This window comes from Ovis aries, chromosome 15 (assembly GCF_016772045.2).
Source record: "Ovis aries strain OAR_USU_Benz2616 breed Rambouillet chromosome 15, ARS-UI_Ramb_v3.0, whole genome shotgun sequence".
Classification (NCBI taxonomy): Eukaryota; Metazoa; Chordata; class Mammalia; order Artiodactyla; family Bovidae; genus Ovis; species Ovis aries.
The window spans coordinates 48,078,674-48,100,529 of record NC_056068.1 but is presented as its reverse complement, the minus strand read 5'-3'; the positions used below and the strand labels follow the sequence as shown (position 1 = coordinate 48,100,529).

The following is a 21,856-nucleotide window of genomic DNA, read 5'->3' as shown; positions in this document are numbered from 1 at the left end:
GTGTCCAACTCTTTGAGACCCAATGGACTGCAGCAAGACAGGCTTCCCTGTCCATCACCAACTCCCAGAGCTTACTCAAACCCGTCCTTTGAGTCGGAGATGCCATCCAACAATCTCATCCTTTGTCATCCCTTTCTGCTCCCGCCTCCAATCTTTCCCAGCATCAGGGTCTTTTCCAATGAGTCAGTTCTTTGCATTAGGCAGCAAAATATTGGAGTTTTAGCTTCAGGATTTGTCCTTCCAATGAAAATTCAGGACTGATTTCCTTTAGGATTGACTAGTTTGCACACCTTGCAGTCCAAGGGTCTCTTAAGAGTCTTCTCCAACACCACAGTTCAAAAGCATCAGTTCTTCGGTGCTCAGCTTTCTTTATAGTCCAACTCTCACACCCATACATGACTATTGGAAAAACCATAGCTTTGACTAGATGGACCTTTGTAGGCAAAGTAATGTCTCTGCTTTTTAGTATGCTGCCTGGGTTGGTAATAAATTTTCTTCCAAGGTGCAAGCGTCTTTTAATTTCATGATTGCAGTCACCATCTGCAGTGATTTTGGAGCCCCCAAAAATAAAATCTTTCACTGTTTGCATTGTTTCCCCATCTATTTGCCATGGAATGGTGGGACCAGATGCCATGATCTTAGTTTTCTGAATGTTTAGCTTTAAGCCAGCTTTTTCACTGTCTTTTTTCACTTTCATCAAGAGGCTCTTTAGTTCTTCACTTTCTGCCATAAGGGTGGTGTCATCTGCATATGTGAGATTATTAATATTTTTTCCGGCAATCTTGATTCCAGTTTGTGCTTCAAAATAATATTTTATTACACAAGTGTAAATGCTGTTTGAAAGGACAGACACTCAATGTTCCCAGTATTTCAAATAATTTCCATAAAAAGATTTTGAAACCATAAATGATGGTTAATGGAATAGTTTCTCCTTGAGGGTCTGGACGAATAAAAAGAACAGTACTTATCTGCCCACTTGCCCTTGGAAAACCAATTAAGGGAACCAAAGCATGTTAAAGGAAAAGAGATTGAGGAAGAACAATGAGGAATTAGGTGACCATAAGAACTGGCCTCTGCATCTGAGTATCTGGTAGTGATCAGAAGAACAAAGAATATAATCCAGAGGAGGAGGCTATAGGCTCTATTGATGATTTATTTTAATATTTCCAAATTTTGGAAATATATAGCTCTAGTTGTCCCATTTACTTGAAAAGTTATGCATTTTTTGACCAAAAGCTTTTGTTAAATAATGATTTCAGAGATATATAATCTCAAAATAGCAGTGAGCCTTTACTAGTTTAAAATCCAGCTCTACTAATATCCTACAGAGATGAATTAATCATTATTCATGACCTTCAGTGTGTTCAATCTCTCATAGATATCTACGGGGCTTCCCTGGCGGTTCAGAGGTAAAGAATTAGCCTGCAATGCAGGAGAGGTGAAGAAGCAGATTTGATCCCTGGGTCAGGAAGATCCTCTGAAGAAGGAAATGGCAATGCAGTCCAGTATTCTTGCCTAGGAAATCCCATGGACAGAGGAGCCTGGTGGGCTCATGTCCATGGAGTCACAAAGAGCCGGACACGATGAGCAACTGAGCACTCACACACAGATACCTATAGTCTGTTACCTGAACTCTTGGGCCGTGTGTTTTAGGAAAATAATTTTCCAGAGTTTAGAAAGGTTACAAGATCATATTCTTGATGTTATATAATCATATAACTGGGATCTTGATGATTTCATCCTAATTCAATAGATTGACATTACTTCAAAGGGCCTATGAATATTTAGCTATGCAGGATAAATAAAGATGATAAATATCCTTACATTAGTTCATGTCAGATTTTGCCATCACTTTAGATCAAGTCATGCAGCCAGAAGCTTCAGGTATCAAAATTCTGTGGATTTCAAGAGACAGATAAGGAATCATGGTTTTGTAACTAAGGTAGTGATAGAAATTCGTTGGGCTTAAGCTTTCTATATGTTGATATTGAACTGATGGGAATTTTAGCTCTAAATCTGTTTTAGCATTTAAGATGATCAAAACTGACTCTGGGGAACTGTTTGATAGGCAAATAGAGTCCTGAATGCTAGTTCTTCAGTTAGAAAGTGAGAGAATTCTCATTAAACTTTCAATTTCCTATAGGACCTAAAAAGGGAACGGTTAGAAAGGAACCCCAGATAGTCCTTACTTGGGATAGCTAATTTGGACATAACTGGATACCTTCCTTCATTTCATTCTTAAGACAATGCTGCTGGGAGTTTGTATTAGACAAAAAAGCATAACTATTTCCTTTTCATTAGTAAAATGTATCGTTTTTCAGTGATTGGGAGCAGTAATTCAGAAGTCTTGAATTTTTCTCGAAGTCATTTGTTCTGACACAGTGAAGAATACGTTTAGTGATAGCAACTATTCTGTCCACTTGTTCTTTGTAAATCACTTTCCTGAGGATCTTTATCTGGGAAGAATCACTAATGTAGTATCTCTTAGATTTGCTACTATAAGGAACTTAAGGTTATTAGGTAACCTGTTCTGAGGAAAAATATACAAGGACTATCTGTAAGGCTTAAGGAGGTTTGTGCTTTTTCGAATATATTGTAAAATTTAGGCTTTACATAGACAAACGAGCATAGGGGCCAGTGCAACTGCTTATATTAAAAAGGACAAATTTCAATCCTTTATTTTGTCTTTTTTTAATTTAATATGTTTTATTAGATTTGTTTAATTAAAAGAGTGATGCATGCTCATTATAACAAATCAAAAAGCAAATGTTAGTCATCTTTTTTTCCTCCTTCTGATGATTTCCAATGTGATCAGGATGGAGACATTTTACCCCTTTGTCTGTGCTTAGAGACATGAAAACTTTATCTGAGCACGTTATCCCAGTTGGGAGATACTACATGTCTTATTTAGCATCTTATTTTTTCACAGAAAAAATCATAGGTTTCAATTAAGAAATCATTTAGGGATTTAAGAATCCGTAAATCAAGAATATTGATCTATATCCTTGTTTGTAACAGCTACATAAAAATAAGCAGATGGATGTATGGATAATTTATTGTCAAACATAAATTATTCACTATTTATCTTTCCTTGAACGCAGGTTTTCCTGACACTGCTCCTAGATGTTAACTAACTGTGTCCTGTCCCAAGCAACATAGGGCTCTGAGACACTCAGGCTTGCATTTCCAAGTGGCCTCACATCCAGAATGGTGAGGTTCACTCTGGCGACATCCACCTCTGTATGAGAGTTTTCCTTTCCCTTTTTTCCCTTTTGCTTAAGCAAAGGAAGCTATTAGAGGAGAGTCTGAGCCTTTGATCCTCCATAACTGCTCACTTATAGGCAAAATGAGGGCTTCCCTGGTGGCTCAGCTGGTAAAGAATCTGCCTGCAATGCAGAACTGGGTTCAACCCCTGGGCTGGGAGATCCTCTGGAAAGGGAATAGCTACCCACTCCAGTATTCTAGCCTGGAGACTTCCATGGACTACATACTCCATGGGGTCACAAGGAGTCAGACACGACTGAGTGAGTTTCACTTCACTTGTCTTTCCTTGAGTACTCAGATCTGAATGAGGGAAAGTTATCAGGGGAGAAAGATGCAATGAAATACATTGGTGGCTGTTTTTCAGTAACAAGATAAGATAGACGGACATGGTAATAGATGGAGAATGAAGATCACAGCTAAAGAAAAATGCATTTATTAAGTAATGCACATATAAAACATATTTGATTAATAGTTTTTCAAAGTTATAGTAGTGTGTTCATATAGTATGGGGAATAACTGGTATGCTATTTGGTAGAAATAAATACATAAAACTTAAAGACTGAACAAAACATGACTTGATATGACATATGAAGATGTAAAAAACACCAGAAACAAACTAATCTGACATAATGAGGTTTATTGACCTACTTCAAAGAGGAAGACAGCATACCAGAAGAACCAAAGGACATTTCCCAAAGAAATTAATAAAGTCATTCTAGGATTCTGGGCAAAGTTGAGACATAGCTAAAATTTAAATAAATCCATTTTTTCACAGTTTTATTGAGGTATAATTGCTATACAAAAACTGCACATATTTAGTGTTTGAAGTTTTACAACATGGTGTTTTATGCCTGAGAAGGTAAGTCTCATATTGTGTTCTTATAACAAAATGAACAAATAAACACACAAAAGATACAAAGAAACTTTTGGAGGTGACAGACATGTCTATTACCTTGACTGTGGTGATAGTATCATTGGTGTCTGATATATATCCAAACTCATCAAATAAAGCCATAGGCAAAAGCAAGCACTCATACAGATTCTGATTCGGTAGGAAGACTAGAGCCCAAGATTCCACATTTTTTACGAGCTCCCAGATGGTGCTGAGGCTACAGGATTAGAAACCACACTTTTGGTAGAAAAGTTTTAAGATATAAATTCCCACTGCAAAAGAGCTCTTGGCTGAGTTGATATTATTTTTAAAGTTTTAATCAGAAACATTCTAGAAAATGATGCATTTTAATTTTCCTCCTCTGGAAGTCTCTATTTATCACTCTATCAGATTTTTCCTTTTTCAAGTAATGGTCACAAAGATCCCAAGGAACAGAAACATAGCCTCCTGTAGAAAATCCTTTGTATATTTAACAATAAGATCACTTTAGAAAAATCAGGAGGTATAGTGTACAGTGAGTATCTGATTATGAATTTATTATAGCAGATTACTTTTTACTAAAATCACATTTTGAATCCATGGCCATGTTCTGTCATTTGTAAGAATCACTAATCTCTCCCATTCTGGACCTTAACTTTTTGATATGAGAGCTAAATGAATACCTGCTGAGCCGAGACTTTCTAATTTCCTATACCCTACTTCTGTCTCCACACCCCAGCTCTTTTAGCTTTCTCATGATTTGTTATGATTTCATTTTAGGGAGCAGTGCAATGACATGGCAGTCTACCTATAGCAAAAGGAAAAAAGAAGAGAACCTATTTTGTTTAAACTCACTGTTTTAGAAGTATTTCTTACCCAAGCTGGATTATATCTTTTAGGCTTTATGATAAAGTCATGTCAACTCCTAAAAGGTCATTGTTTCTCATTGGCTCTTCAGGCTACCAGACTGATAGCAGCCCCAGGGAGGGACTGCTGAATTCATAGATAAAAGGTTTTTTAGTCCTTGGAAGCTAGGTTTCTAGATTCTATGGAATAATAGCTCTGATCCCTCCTATGAGATTATAGAATTACTGAACTAATTGTCCTATTTGTCCCTGCACAGATATCTAAGTGACTCTTGTGTTCCTTCTTTTGAAAACATAACTAAATTATTTAGAAGAGAACCTGTGTTAATTTACATTTGAACTCAAAATCAGTGGTAAGCAGTTTCACATTCACCTCTTTAGATCTTTAAAGATTCAAAACAAAATTGGCTTCCAGCCCAATGACAATGGCAGTGAAGTCTGCATATAAAATGTAACAAGTACGTCTGCATATAAAAATAACAAGTGTTATATAAAATATAACAATTTAAATTAGATATGGTACAAGTAAAATCCAAAGTCATATTTTGTTATATGCCCTCTTTACATTCTAGATCTACACTGTTTAATGCAGTAGCCACTGCATTGTCCAATGTAATGGCCTTTTAACATTTAAATATATATAAAACACAATCAAATGGGGCTTCCCCAATGGCTCAGCAGGTAAAGAACCACCTGCAGTCCAGGAGACACAAGAAACATGAGTTCAAGCCCTGGGTCAAGAAGATCTCCTGGAGAAGGGACTAGCAACCCATTCCAGTATTCTTGCCTGGAGAATTCCATGGACTGAGGAGCCTGGTGGGCTACAGTCCTAAGGGCTGAACAATCAGACACAACTAAGTGGTTAAGCACATTAACCACAATAAAACAGAGTTGAATATGTAGTTGCCCAGTTTTACTACTTACATTTCAAGTGTTCAGTAGCCATATGCAGCTAGTAGTCTGTGTTTGTATTTATTACTCTATTTTAGAGAACATCTTTATCATTGTAGAAAAATTATTGTTGCTGTTCAGTCACTAAGTCATGTCTGACTCTTCACTGCCCCATAAACTGTAGCATGCCAGACTTCCCTGTCCTTCACCATCTCCCAGAGTTGGCCCAAGTTCATGCCCATTGCGTCAGTGATGTTATCCAACCATTTCATCCTCTGTTGCCCTCTTCTCCTGCCTTCAATCTTTCCCAGCATCAGGGTCTTTTCCAATGAGTCAACAGTTCGAAGCAGGTGGTCAAATTATTGGAACTTCAGCTTCAGCATCTGTCCTTCCAAAGAGTATTCAGAGTTGATTTCCTTTTAGATTGACTGGTTTCATACCCTTGCATTCCAAGAGTCTATCAAGAGTCTTCTCCAGCACCACAGTTTGGAAGCATCAATTCTTTGGTACTCTGCCTTCTTTATGGTCCAGCTCTCACATCCATGCATGGCTACCAGAAAGACCATAGCCTTGACTATGCAGACCTTTGTTGGCAAAGTGATATCCTTGCTTTTTAACGCACCGTCTACATTTTCTTACAGCTTTCCTACCAAGAAGCAACTGTCTTCTAGTTTCATGGTTGCCATCACCATCTGCAGTAATTTTAGGGCCCAAGAAGAGAAAATCTGTCACTACTTCCATCTCCTCCCCCTCTATTCACTATGAAAAATGCTAGTGGACAATTCTGGCCCAGACAATCATCACAAAATTTCTGTCAGTTGGGTACTTTCCCCATTTTAAAGATTAAGTAACTGAATCTCAGATAATCAAAAATGCTTCAAGTTACCCACTTTTGAAACTAAAAGACCAAGTATTTGAATCTTACTTTGTTTCCATGCAAAAAAGTGCTCAAAAAGCCATTCTGGGTACGTTAAATAGGTTTATACATTTTTTAATATGGTCACAATTATGGCATTACCTATGTCTGTCTTGTTTACACAAATTTAGAAGGAATCCATGGAATGCGTCAGATAGAATCTCCCACCTCCATCCCTAAAAACAGCTGACTTCCAAGACATAGGCTAGGATGGAACTTGTTTGAGGTGATTCTCTACATTTAAAGTGTGTTTTAAAATCAAGGATCATGGGTTCAGGGCTAAAGTCTTAATTAAAACAAAGTGTACTTTTGTATTGATGTTTGCTTGTTTATTTTTACTGGTGTTATTTTGTTTTTTGAACACTGTAATATCTCAACATATTTTTAGAGAAAAGAGTCTGAGCATTCTTCTACGAATCTGTTGGATCTTGACACTGTAGATGATAGGGTTCATCAAAGGTGGAAAAAGGATGTAGATGTTGCCCGTAAGGACATGGACCATTGGGGAGAGATGCTTGCCAAATCGGTGCACCATTGTAAGGCTAATGATAGGAATGTAGAACACGAGGACAGCGCAAATGTGGGAGATGCACGTCTGAAATGACTTATGCCGTTCCTCCCGAGAGGCAATTGCCAGAACTGACTTAAGAATCAGGACATAGGAGAAGAGGATAAGTACAGCATCCAACAATAGTGTGCAAATAACCAGCATCAGGGCATAGTAGCTATTGAATCGAATGTCTGAGCAGGCTAGGCGGAGAAGGTCTTGGTGCAGGCAGAATGAGTGAGAGAGGATGTGGGGATGGCAGTAGTGGAAGTATTTCAAACAGATGATAGGGGGTGTAATAAAGAAGAAACTCCTACCTAAGATGGTGAGTCCGATTTTGATAATTCTGGAATTAGTCAGGATGGAGGAATAACGCAGTGGATTGCAAATTGCAATGTACCGGTCAAAGGCCATAGTTAGGAGAACAGAGGATTCCATGAAGGACAGACCGTGGATGAAATAGGCCTGGGTAATGCAGGAATCCAGGCTGATCTCTCGAATCAGCCCCAACAGGATCCCTAGCACTGTGTTCACTGTGGACAGTCCCATGCACAAATCAGTGATAGCCAGCATGGCCAGGAAGTAGAACATGGGTTGATGCAGGCTAGGTTCAGTCCAGATTACATACAGCACCAGGCAGTTACCCAAAAGAACAACAGCATAAATGGTGGAGAAGGGAACAGAGATCCAGGGATACAGCTGCTCCAGACCTGAAAATCCCGTGAGAAGGAAGGAGGAGGAATTAGTGTTGGGGCTCACTAAAGCTATCATTCTGGATCTGAGATAATTTTTCGAGGCAGCAAGAAAGAACTTTTCAAAGAGAATGCTCTGATTTCAGATGAGGTAGAATTTCTAAGTAAACAAAATTATGCTAAAAGTTAACTAACTTTATATAATGTAGTCAGGCAACTCTGTCCTTTAGAGGCATATTATCTGTTGGCTGGAAGAGAAGGGTGTTCTCCTGATGTCATTTAAGTGTCATTATTCATCCCCTGGCAGAGATACCTTAGAAGACACCTGTGAACAGACTGGAGCAGGAAATTAATTTTTGGAAAGGATATGTTTTCTGGGACATTTTCCCAGGGGTGCTGGTGAGATGGTATCCCTATAAAATTGAGAAAGATTCTCGAAAGAATTCTTAGTTTTCTCCTTCCAACTCATAAAGCATTTAGAATGAAGAGTGCTATAAAGTCGTCACTCTGCACCCATATTTCTCCATTTGTGCTGTTTCCAAGCGTATTTTCCTCCAAATAGTACTGAGTGGAAATGTTTCTGTTTTCTCCCACTCTAAATGACGTAGCCAGAAATTAGTTTTTCAACCTTAGTGATAAGCCAAGAGGAATATTTATGCGTGAAATCTGTGGCAAGTGATTTCCCATGGGAGATTTTACCCTCTGGGGTGTTCAGCCCATGTGTGCTCCTGTGACTTGGAGACTCAGGTTGAAGACACTTTGCCTCTGACATCAACCCAGAGTTCTCCACCCACTGTTCATTCATGTCATCAGTTGGCTAAGTATTCATTTAATAGGCACTTATTGAAAGGATGAGCAATTATTTTCTCTTCCTTAGAAACTGTCGTTCTAAAGATCAGAAGGCCAATGTCGAATAACTAAATCTAAAGGCCTCTTTGCAGCAGAATTGATTGCCTTGTTTTTCACATTATTATCCTGATTTGAATTCTGGCCCTGGAAGTCATTGCAAAGATTTAATGGCTCGTATCATGTAGGCAGGTGCTTAAAACTTTATATTGACTTTCATATTTGATTAGGAAACATGTTCATTATTCCAACATGTTAAAGTAGCTTCAGATTCTGGCTTCCATTTATAGCCTATCCTTTATCTTTATCATACCAGTCTCATCAGGCAACTTCTTTTAGGAGCCTATCCATTTTTATTTCTTGCCCTGAGCTTCCCCCACAGCTCAATGGGTAAAGAATCCACCTGCAGTTCAGGAAACACAGGAGATGTGGGTTCAGTCCTTGGACTGGGAAGATCCACTGGAAAAGGAAATGGCAACCCACTCCAGTATTCTTGCCCAAAAAATCCCATAGACATGGGAGCCTGGTGGGCTACAGTCCAAAAGGTTGTAAAGAGTTGTGCAAGACTGAGCGACTAGGCATAAGCACAAGCAAGCCCCTCTCAACATTAGATAACTTAGTTCACTATTTTTAGTATATTTTCTTTATTGAGTGCCTGGACTTTCTTTGAACATATTTATTTTTCACAACCACCACTGCTTTTTTTTTCACAAGATGTTTCTCTTGATGTTCTCTCTGCCAAAATGTGTCTCTCCAGCTTCTCCCCAACCTCTTTATTCTCTTTTTCAAACAATCTTCCATTTTTTCATCTGAAACATCACTTTTCAGGAAGCCCCTTAACTTGGACAGATATTCTCCAATTACTTATTATTTTGGTAACATACATTCATCTTTGTATAACTCACTCAATTTATAATTTAATATTCATTAGATGACTTATTTCACTAAGGTTTCCATTACACAGTAAACTGTAAGTTTCCTGAAAGTGAAGAGAGTGTCAATTTTTACTCACTATAGTAGCTTGAAATTTACAAGGCTAAGTTTTTACTCCTTCTGTGATTTTAGACTCATCGATATAATTGTCTCCTTGATATCTCCACTTCGGTATTTAATCTAAAAGTTATAATTATGGCAATTAAGTACTTCATCCTCCCCCTAAATAATTATCTCCCTATTTCCTCCGAATATCACAGAATGACTCCACCAACTACACAATTGCTTACAAAAATTCTAGAACCATTCTTGCTATTCCTCCCCTCTCCATCAAATCCTTTATCAGTCTCTATCATTTCTACCCTAAAACATACCCTGAACCTGCTCGCTTTCCACCAGTAGACCTGTATATTCCCAGTATCTTGGTTCATAACATCTTTTCTGTGGTTATTGTAATAATTTGCTAGCCAGCTTAATTGTTTTTGCTCTTGTCTCTAAAAAAGCAGAGGAGCCAGACTGCTTTTCTACAAAACTCTACTAGATAGCATAAGCCTTTGTTTAAAAAAACATTCTGGTGGATTCTTATGCTCTTAAAATAAAATGCAAGTTATTTATCATGGATCTACTTCTACATCAAGGACCATTGTTGGCTTCACTCCCTAATCTCTAGGCATCTTTCTCTTCCTCAAAGCAAATTAAGAGTATTCCTGTCTCAGTATCTTTGACCTTGATCTTTTATCTGCTTAGAATTATTTAATTCAAGTTTTTTGTGCAAAATCTCCTTTAATCATTCAGGCTTCAGTTCAATGTTGCTTCTCTAGGGTGATTTTTATGACCCTGCCATTATTGGTTCCATTTTCTCAAAGAAGTCACTCTCATCGCAATATCCTGCTTGATATTTATAATATTTGCTATATGCTGATTGTCCCTTAGATCTACTGGAAGTTCTAGAAGACCAGGAGTTATGTTTGTCTGTTTGTTTGTTTGTTTTCTCCTGATCACTGATATATAAAATGAGATTTAGAATAGAGTGAACATTTATCAAAGAAATATTTTATTAATGAATTTTATCTGTGAAATAAGAGCTTCACACCTTACAAAAGGATTAAAAACAAGACAAGTTTGTAAATAGTTGCCATGAGACCTAAGCACTCATATCTTAAGGTACTCATATCTGATCCCTGTTGGCCACACATTTTCAATCTTGGGTCATCATATATAAGATTTATATGATATATAAAACAGATTCCATCCTAGAAATTCTTGCTGATCTTGGTCATAAAATACAAATTTTGAGTATGATTCCTATTGTGCCTAGCGTGATCCAGACATATAGGGTTTACCCTGGGATTGATGCCAAAAGATGCAACTATTCTGTGAATGTAGGCCTGCACTGAAAGAAAATACTCTCTGTCAAGCTTCTTCAGACAAGCCATGAATGTTAATGGTACTGCCAAAGAGAATATTAACATGACAGCAACAGAAGAGTAATAAATGTTGGAAATTTTTTAAAATTCTGTTTGAGATGTAGGATGGGAGCCAGGAAAGTACAGTGTTAATGAGAATGATAAATGAAGATTCCGTGGGGAAAGTATTCAGAGATGTTAGATGCCTCATCTGTACCAAGAGGAATAGAAGAGACCCATTATTTCCCCAAACATCATGCTGTGTTATGTGACCACCACAAAGTCAGGGTGAAGAATACTTCTTTCTGAATTTTGGGCAACCAGAATAATGTCTGACATAAAATACACTGGAGAGGACAAGCATAGGTGAGTTTCCATCCAATGTAACGATAGGATCATGGACTTCCTCTGTGCTCTTTGTCTGGAATGCTGATTTGGAAGCATATCTGGGACTGGTTAAACAGAAAACTATTTTTAGGGCAGTCTTTTCTTATATTCTACAGTTTAAACAGACTTATGTGTTCAGACACCTATGGTACTTTTTTTCTGTCCTTTGGAAATAATTCCCTATGTGATTACTTCATGACTTTTTTTGGAATAGGTAATGACCAACAATCCTTGCTTAACCTAAAGGCATAAGAAGTGTTAGTCGCTCAGTTGTATCTGACTTTTTGCAACCCTGTGGACTGTAGTTGTATCTGACTTTTTGCAACCCTGTGGACTGTAGCCTGCCAGGCTTCTCTGTTGATGAGATTTTTCCCGGCGGAATATTTGAGTGGATTGCCATTTTTCACCCCAGGGGATCTTCCCAACCCAGAGATGGAGCCTAGGTCTCTTGCACCTCCTGCATCGGCAGATGGATTCTTTACCACTTGCGCCACCTGGAAAGCCAAAGGCACAGAGGGAGAGTGTTAAGTCTAAAAGTCAGTATCTTTATAATTACATTGAATGAACAACTCTGTATTCCAGGACAATCCAGACTTTTGCTTGTACTTCAGCGTAATTGTTTAATGACACCCACACTGGACCTGCCTCGAAAAATTCATGATAATGTCACTCTTAAATAGATGATTCTCATGATCCCAGCAGGGGGCAGAAGCAGGCTGTGAAAGTTTCCCTTTCTTCAAAGATGCATAATTTGCTTGGTAGGTCAGTCCTGTCAAACTCTTTGCGACCCCCATGGACTGTAGCCCCCCAGGCTCCTCTGTCTATGGGGATTCTCCAGGCAAGAATATTGTACTGGATGGCCATGCTCCACTCCAGGGGATCTTCCCACCTCTTTTCCAGGGATCGAATCCAGGTCTCTCACTTTGCAGGTGGATTCTTTGCCATCTGAGCCACCAGGGAAGCCCCAAAAATGAATAAAATGAATAAGGCAGATTTGTTCCAAATTGAGTAAATATAGGTCAGAACAAGTATTTAAGAGTTTTAGAATGACTGAAAAGATAAGAACCCTTTATAAGCTTAGTCTAGAGAACTAGATGTTCAGGGGTTGTAAATATATTTGCATAAGAGACAGCTTATTTGCCACAAATCTAGAATAGTCTTAAAATCACAGTTTACGTGAATGACTATAACTATTCATTTCTTGAATGTTCTCCTTTATTATATACTATCTTTATGTATGTTTACATATCTGTACCTATGTATGTTTACATACCTATATGTATATTTACACGTATTTATGGTAGCTCAGCTGGTAAAGAATCCACCTGTAATTCAGGAGACTCAGTTCCATTCTTGGGTCAGGAAGATCTCCTGAAGAAGGACATGGCAACCCACTCCAGTATTCCTGCCTGGAGAATTGCCATGGACAGAGGTGCCTGGTGGGCCACAGTCCACGGGGACAAAGAGTCGGACATGACTGAGTGACTAAGCACAGCATATTATTTTACTTACTACGTATTGTATAAGATCTATAAATAATATTCTTAAAATGAATGAGTATTGAAAAATGACTATCCATTACTTAGAAAGCATGATAAAAAATTATGTTGCAGGGTGCATCTAACTGTGGTCATCTGGGTGTTTAAGAAGTTCTCATCAGGATTTGTATGATCTGATTGGACTTAGCATAAATGAGCATCCATGCTCTTGTTAGCTGTCCTTGAAACTACTCAGCAACAGCAAAATATAAGAGGGCATTTGATGATCTATGCATCAGCCAACTGATAGACATTTTTATATTATTGGATATCTTTGTCTCTTTTTTGTGCCCTGTGTTATTTCAACTGGACAGTTCTCAGACTGCTTCCTACCATTACATTTTCATCTCTGATTTGACCCCCTGAAATCTTTGACTTAAAAATAAGAGACTTTTCTTTAACTTGTTGTTTCTTTCAACTTTAAAAGTTGAAAGTAATTCAACTTCCTTCTAGACATAGATGCTGCTAGCATGGTTGCCTTGTTGTTAATATCCATTAAAAAAAAAAAAAACCCAAATTCTCTACTCTTCAATATTGCCACCCCAGCCTGAGATGTTTTGCATTTAAGAAGAGATGTTAAATGAGTCAACTTACTCTTTGTAAATTCTCACCTGACATTAACTTGTGTTAAAAGTCAAAGTATGGAATTGTGTTGAGACTTTTTTCTTCATTTTCCTGCAAAACTTAAAAATGACATCTTTATGTACCAAACTGACAGTACATTTTTCACAAGGTGAGAGCTAATAAGTAGTAATGTTTTTTTCAACCCTGGCTGTATGATTTCAAAATAATGTACTAAGCTGTTAAACTATCTTGCTATACTTGTCAGTTGGCAGTGCAAACATCTTGTGAGTAATGGCTGAATTGTATCCTCTTGCCTGTGAATTTTTAACTTTAAGAATATGCTCCACTGTGTTCACCAAAATTTATAATCTATTCTATTCTATCCCAGGCAGTTTTGCTTCAGTTGTCTTTCCTGTTTACCTGAAATTCTCAGAATACACAAAGACATTATTCATCAGTGATTTGGCCTATGCTATCTTCCTTTTCTTTTCTGACTTTTGTCTTGTCTTCTGGACAATTGTCTATACTGCTTATCTTTACCACCCCTTTCATAGCAAGGGCTTCATCCTCAGATCTCGTAAAAGCCTTGTATACTCATTTACAGTCACTTGTTAGATGCATTACTTTCAGAACCTCCCCAGCTAGATTCAGAATAGGGAAAGGAGTATATCAAGACTGTGTATTGTCACCTTGCTTATTTAACTTCTATGCCAAATACATTATGCAAAATGTCAGGCTGGATAAAGCACAAGCTGGAATCAAGATTGCTGGGAGAAATATCAATAAACTCAGATAAGAGGAGCTAAAGAGCCTCTTGATGAAAGTGAAAGGGGAGAGTGAAAGAGCTGGCTTAAAAATGAACATTCAAATAACTAAGACCATCTGGTCTTATCTGGTCCCATCACTTGATGGCAAATATACAGGGAAACAATGGAAACAGGGCTCCAAAGTTACTGAAGATGGTGACTGTAGCTATGAAATTCAAAGATGCTTCCTCCTTGAAAGAAAAGCTATGACAAATCTAGACAGCATATTGAAAAACAGAGACATTACTTTACCAACAAATGTCCATCTAGTCAAAGCTATGGTTTTTCCAGTAGTCATGTATGGATGTGAGAGTTGGACAATGAAGAAAGGCGACTGCTGAAGAACTGATGCTTTTGAACTGTGATGTTGGAGAAGACTCTTGAGAGTCCCTTGGACTGCAAGGAGATCAAACCAGTCAAACCTGAAGGATATCAGTCCTGAATATTCATTGGAAGGACTGATGCTGAAGCTGAAGCTTCAATACTTTGGCCACCTAATGTGAAGAATTGACTCATTGGAAAAGCCCCTGATGCTGGGAAACACTGAAGGCAAGAGAAGGGGATGACAGAGGATGAGATGATTGAATGGCATCGCCAACTCAATGGACATGAATTTGAGCAAGCTCCAGGAGTTTGTGATGGACAGGGAAGGCTGGCATGCTGCAGTCCGTGGGGTCACAAAGAATCGTACACAACTGAGCCACTGGACTGAACTGAGCAGAGATTCCGAATTAAAATGCCAGGGGAAACAAAGATTACAAAAAATTCATAAATCATCTCCAGAATCAAGTATCCGGATAACTGGCATATGTTGCTTCTGGTAACCCTATGTTAATGACTACAAAGGCGGAGAAACCATCAGAGACTGGGTAAAGAGGGCAGACCTCTAGTCACTTCCGTGATATAGATGCTAAAGCATCCTGGGGAGAATGGAATTCTGTTTAGTGGAATCCCATGAAAGGATTGCAAGACAGCAGTGACTATCAAGTCACAAGTCCCTTTTTACATTCTCATCAATCCAATATTTATCACATTATAATACAAGCAAAGTGAGAGCATAACTACCTCCCCTTGCAGTCCATGGGATCGCAAAGAATCATGCACAGCTGAGCCACTGAACTGAACTGAGCTGAGATTCAGAATTAGGATGCAAGAAGGAACAAGGATTACTCAAAATTCATATGTCATTTCTAGAATCCAGGACAGAAGGATCCTTCAGGTAGATCTTTATAAGATGACAGAGAAAACTAGGATACAAAGAGGTCAGGGGAGGGGAGCAATGGGGACAGTAAAATGCCTAAAGAAAATTTTAAACAGTGGCGTCTTTAGGCAGAAGAACCTAATGGATTTCAGTGAGGTTCTGGACAATTAGAGAGAGAGAAGACATTTACAAGAAAGGATAAATAACATAATTTGTTTAAATAAAATATACCAATGATCTAACTCCCAAATCAAGCTGCAACTTGAATTGCACGAAGAGTAAGACTAAAGGAGCAGAGCCTGTTTTCCAATAACATTAGCTGTTTACAACCACTCTTTTCATGGGGTCCAATATACTGATACATTTTCTCAAAGTCTCAACTGAGCCCTTCATTTATGTCTTCAGTGCTTTGCTCTCCCATGTGCCCATCTGAGTAAGAGACAGTGAAATAATTAAAATACACCAGTGCAATGAAAATAAGTGTCTTTATTAGGCAAAGGCCAGATGCTCAAAACGCTTCATAATTTTTCCATATTCAGTTTTTGGGCTCTGAGGATGACATAACATTTCCTGGAAATCAGGAAGGGGAGCTTAGTGATATCTGTGGGCCAGGGCATTGGCAACACCAGTCACCACCTTCTGAAAGTTAGCCTGCAGCTCCGGAGTGAATTCACCTCCAAAGCGGCGAGCCAGCACAACCACAAGCACATTGCCCAGGAGCTGTGTGGAAAAGACATTAAGCAAGGGCAGGGTTAGTGCAGTTACCCAGGTTAGATTCAGAGTATTTCAGATTCATCCCAAGCTGTGCCCCTAGGATATTAGCACAAAGATGACTGAAGTATAGATGCTACTGCTGATGTGAAGCTACCCATATCAGGTTGAATTTATATTTAGAAATGTTTCTCTCTTTCTATCTTAATCCAGAACTTGTTATCATTTTTATTATTTTGAATCATTTCAAAAAGCAATACAACATTTTATCCCTTGAAAGGAACAGATAAGGGGAAAATATTAAATATCATTTTTAAAGTAGATGAAGTCTTTTTTGAAATTGAACACTCAAAGAGTATAATTAAAAAGAGAAGACATTGCAGACAACAGAGAACAAGAATGAATCTGAAGAAATGATTATTGTGAGCAAAGAGGTTGCTGCTAAGTCGCTTCAGTCATGTCCGACTCTGTGCGACCCCATAGACGGCAGCCCACCAGGCTCCCCCATCCCGGGATTCTCCAGGCAAGAACACTGAAGTGGGTTGCCATTTCCTTCTCCAATGCATGAAAGTGAAAAGTGAAAGTGACGTCGCTCAGTCATGTCTGACTCTTAGCAATCCCATGGACTGCAGCCTACCAGGCTCCTCCACCCATGGGATTTCCAGGCAAGAGCAAAGAGGTTAAAAGAATCTAAATGGTTCTTAACACTCTAACCAGAAGTCCTTAACACTCTAACCAGAATACATCTTCTCCATTTTAAACCACGTCCTGCCATTCAGCCCTCTCCCCATGACATGAGCTTGACCATAAAAAGAAGAAGGAGAATATTGAGGACTCCACAAACTCACCCTGAAGTTCTCAGGATCCACGTGCAGCTTATCACAGTGCAGCTCACTCAGTGACGCAAAGGCACCCTTGAGGTCATCAAGTTGCTTCAGGCCCTCACTAAAGGAGTTTAGCACCTTCTTGCCATGGCCCTTCACCTTAGGGTTGCCCAAAATGGCATCAGCAGAGGACAAGTCCCCAAAGTGCTCGAAGAACCTCTGAGTCCAGGGGTAGACAACCAGCAGCCTAAGAGGAGAAAACAGCACAAGGTCAGAGGAAGTCAGCAGCTTTCAGAATCTCAGGGAACGGCTCAGTCCTCACATGCCCAGGTGCATTTCACTCTCCTTAAACCTGTCTAGTAAGCAGGATACCTACCTGCCCAGGGCCTCACCACCGACTTCTTCCACGTTCACCTTGGCAAATAGGGAGATGACAGAAGCCTTCTCCTCAGCAGTCAGCATGGTGTCTGTTTGTGTAGCTGCTAGTGAACACAGTTGTGTCAGAAGCAAGTGTAAGCAGCAGCTGGCCCGGCTCTTCCTTTTATGCTTAGCCCTGCCTCCTGCCCTCCCTGCTTCTGTGAGCAGATTGGCTCAGGCCAAGGTGTGGTTCCACAGGGTGAGGCTTGAATGATGACAGTCATACGTCTCCTTGGTCTTCCTGGCACTGACTTGAGACCATCAGCCCTCTTTCTGGGCATTTCTAGGTCTCAGTCATTCCAGCAATACACATTGCTACTAAAATCATCTTCCTTAGCAAGTTTGCTTGTAGAGATTTTAGAGTCACAACGAGGTAACCTCTTGGAACCCACCTCCTCAATTTTCTTATTACACAAATGAAGAATCCAGGCTCCAGAAAGTGGAAAGAATTTGTCCACTATGATTCAACTTAAGACTATGTGGATGGATCATCTCCTGGGACTTCAGAATATGCAAAAAAATTACATGGACAGCCTAGATAAACCCTCTGCCCCTGTTCTAAATATGCATCTCTTTTGTTTGCATGTTTGGGATTAAATTGTTCTGGTATGAAAACAAATATTCATTTGCTTATCTACTCATTCAATTTTTTCTTAATTTAATTTATGACCAAATAAATAATGATAGAAAAATAGAATAAGTATGGATCAAGAGCTCCTATGAAACGGCTACTCCATTAAGCCATAGATGAAAACATAGAGACCTCTCCATGTAGTAAGAAATACAAAGAAATAAAAAATCAATCAAGCCACCAAAGTTTCAATAATCCTGAGAGAGGTAATGTGTTCAAAAACTAAATAGAGGCATATAAATTGTTTCCTCATGGACTGACCTGGGAAAGTATCTTGAAGAACAGAGAAGCTTCTCTGTGATTTCAAAGGAGGGATAAAATTGTGGAAAGACATTCCAGCTTGAATCAGATTATTTGGTCTTCTCTAAACCTCTAAGAGTACTGTATGCATAAAAATTTCTTCTATTTCAATTCATCTTTAATTCTGTTTTCTCTATATACTTTGTTTATATCTTCTTTTACTAAAATTTATCCTTCTTTATCTACAACTTTTCAAATATTTCTTCTCTCTTTGCATCTCCTCCAACCCATGTAATAAATCCTCTTACCTTCTTAGGGAAGAACTTCTGAAGTATAGAGGTCTGTTTCTTACTACTAGAAGATTCAATGAAAAAGCAAAATCATCAAGCATTTCTGAGCTCAGCATTAGATCTCAGAGTTCCCTGAGTGTCCCCTACTTTCTATCATCTCTACTTTCTGCATCTTCCCTTCTTCTTGAATTTCCACTTCCTTTCAGTAAGGATAGGAGCACATATATTTACTTCCCTTCTCTCACCTTAGAACCTTCTCCTGATTCAGACAACTTGATGCCTGGAATCACCTTTCTGTCAACTTTGCCATCACTGGCAAAACGTGTTTTAAAAAAATCTCAAAGAGACACAGATGTATAGAACAGACTTTTGGACTCTGTGGGAGAGGGAGAGGGTGGGATGATTTGGGAGAATGGCATTGAAACATGATACTATCATGTAAGAAACGAATCGCCAGTCTAGTTTCGATACAAGATACAGGATGCTTGGGGCTGGTGCATTGGGATGACCCAGAGAGATGAAATGGGGAGGGTGGTAGAAGGGGGGTTCAGGATTGGGAACTCATGTACACCCGTAGCGGATTCATGTAAATGTATGGCAAAACCAATACAGTATTGTAAAGTAAAAAAATAAAATAAAAATAAAGAGCACAAAAAAATAAATAAATAATTTAAAAATCTCTCATTCTCTCAGCTCTATGTCTCTGTAACTCCAACTAATATATTTTTAGGGGAACTAGAAGGAAAGGACTTCTGCATTTCTAGTTGTTACAAAGAAATTCATGAATGTCCAGTTTTTGTTACTCCATCTTCCAAAATATTTTTTCCATCATTGCTAGGTAAATAAAGATTCCTCACCCCTTTGATCTGGCCTATTCCCAATCAAGTACTTGTGAAAAAAATCATTCTGATATTTTCAGACATGTAGAAAAGTCTTGGATCTGGCCTGGCTCTCTGGAAGTTAGGGTAGGATTATATCCCCACAAGATTATAGGGGGAAAAATTATAGAGTTTAAACATCTTCAATTTATATTCACTCTTTTCTGCAACCTTCAAAAGAAAAAGGCTCTAACTATTGGTCTATACTTAGAAAAAAATTTCCACATGTTGACTTTTGGGAAAAGATATCTTTCAAATGTTTTAAATGTTAAAAACAAAAAACTACATTTGATTTGACCTTTAGTTTTGCGTTTCAATTGATTAAACTGAAATCTCTATTAGCTTTATCATTGTTTTATTTTTTTATTTTTTAATTTATATTTATTTATTTTAATTGGAGCTAATTACTTTACAATATTGTATTGGTTTTGCTATACATCAACATGAATCTGCCACGGGTGTACATGTGTTCTCAATCCTGAACCCCTCTCCCACCTTCCTCCCCGTACCATCCCTCTGGGTCATCCCAGTGCACCAGCCCCAAGCATCCTGTATCCTGCATCGAACCTGGACTGGCAATTCATTTCGTATGTGATATTATACATGTTTCAATGCCATTCTCCCAAATCATCCCCTCCTCTCCCTCTCCCACAGAGTCCAAAACACTGCTCTATTTGTACTCTTTAAAAGACCTATTTCACATCTCTGATATCAGAGGTCAGGCATACGTGAGTGAAAGAACTTCTTCTGGAAAACTTTGGACATATCTTTTCAGGAAGTCTGTGTTATGGAAAACTCACAGAACTTACTAAATAATAGTATAGATTATTCCTATATTTTCTTGTAAAGAAGCCAAATTGTCAGGGCTACACTTTTTCTGTCTTGACTGACAGAAATTAACAGGTACTTCGACTTCCCCTATCATTTTCTGTTTTCAGAGATTATTTCCCTAATTCATTTACTTTGAATTAATTATTTTTTAAATATTTGATCTATAATATTATATTTTAGTTTCAGGTATTCAGTATTTTTAAAGACTATGCACCATTTAAAGTTCCAATAAATTATTGACTATGTTTTCTGTTCTGCACAATATATCCTTGTTGCTAATCTATTTTGTACATGGTAATTCTTATCTTTTAATCCCCTACCCCTATCCTGACCTTCCCTCTCCTCTCTCCCCATGGGTAACCACTAGTTTGTTCTCTATATCTGTGAGTTTGTTTCTGCTTTGTTATATTAATTTGTGTTGCTTTTTATGTTCCACATATAAGTCACAATAAAGAGGATTTTGTTTTTCTTTGTCTGACATTTTCCCAAGCATAATATCCTACAGGTTCATCCAAGTTGTTACAACTGGCAAAATTTCATTCTTTTTCATACCTGAGTAGTATTCCAGTATATATATATATGTGTGTGTGTGTGTGTGTGTGTATACACAAAAATTCTACTGTGTCTTCTTTTTTAAGTCTTCCTTTGCCACGAATGGTCTATGAGCCCCTCTTTTGTACTGACTGCTGCAGCCACCATCATGCAAGTCTCAGGGCAAGAGTTGTTGTCTTTCACCATTGCTGCTGCTGCTGCTGCTAAGTCGCTTCAGTCTACTTGGTATGATTTAAGAGTGAAACGGGTTTTTCTTTCTATTACCATAACTCTGCAAGGACAAGGCTGCAAGTTGTTATAAGACAATCAAAAGTTCAAGCAAAAATAAGGAAGAGTGAATAGTTATAGAAGTAGGGTTATATTCAGAGCCTAAAGTGCAAATCCAGGCCACCACTAAAAAGGTTCTGGAATGCTTCTTAGGCCCACTACTATCTTCACCATCATGAGCTTTCTTGGACGCTGTGAAGGGATCCACAGTATGTCTGCTGTACTTTGATTCCAGCCCCTCTGAGCATTGAAGATACACACACAAGCACACACTCATACAAGTCCACAGAGAGAGAAATAGACAGGTTTTTGTTGTGTTTTTTTTCCCCTTTATTCCAGTCTGGCAAGGTCACCTAATTCCTAATATTCTATACCAGGATGGGCCTACTCTGAGTATAATTAAATGGGTAAATATTGACTTTCTTCAAGAGAATCATGACATTCATCCAGAGATGTGTGGTTACATCATTTAGTTCAAAAATTTCAC

At 38.4% G+C, this 21,856-nt stretch overlaps 2 protein-coding genes across 2 annotated transcripts; both read right to left on the bottom strand.

Moving 5' to 3' along the window:
- Positions 1-3,681: 3,681 nt before the first annotated feature.
- LOC121816646 (olfactory receptor 51V1) lies at positions 3,682-16,318 on the bottom strand. The gene is made up of 2 exons (XM_060399986.1): positions 13,769-16,318; positions 3,682-12,113 (listed from the first exon to the last, which is right to left on the bottom strand). Exon 2 carries the CDS (start codon positions 8,124-8,126, stop codon positions 7,182-7,184), a length of 945 nt encoding a protein of 314 aa, XP_060255969.1. The 5' UTR covers positions 8,127-12,113; positions 13,769-16,318; the 3' UTR covers positions 3,682-7,181.
- Positions 16,195-17,777, bottom strand: LOC101106199 (hemoglobin fetal subunit beta). Its single transcript, XM_004016241.4, has 3 exons — positions 17,640-17,777; positions 17,288-17,510; positions 16,195-16,448 (listed from the first exon to the last, which is right to left on the bottom strand). The coding sequence occupies exons 1-3, from the start codon at positions 17,723-17,725 to the stop codon at positions 16,320-16,322; spliced, it is 438 nt and encodes a 145-aa protein (XP_004016290.1). The 5' UTR covers positions 17,726-17,777; the 3' UTR covers positions 16,195-16,319.
- Between the last annotated feature and the right edge of the window lie 4,079 nt (positions 17,778-21,856).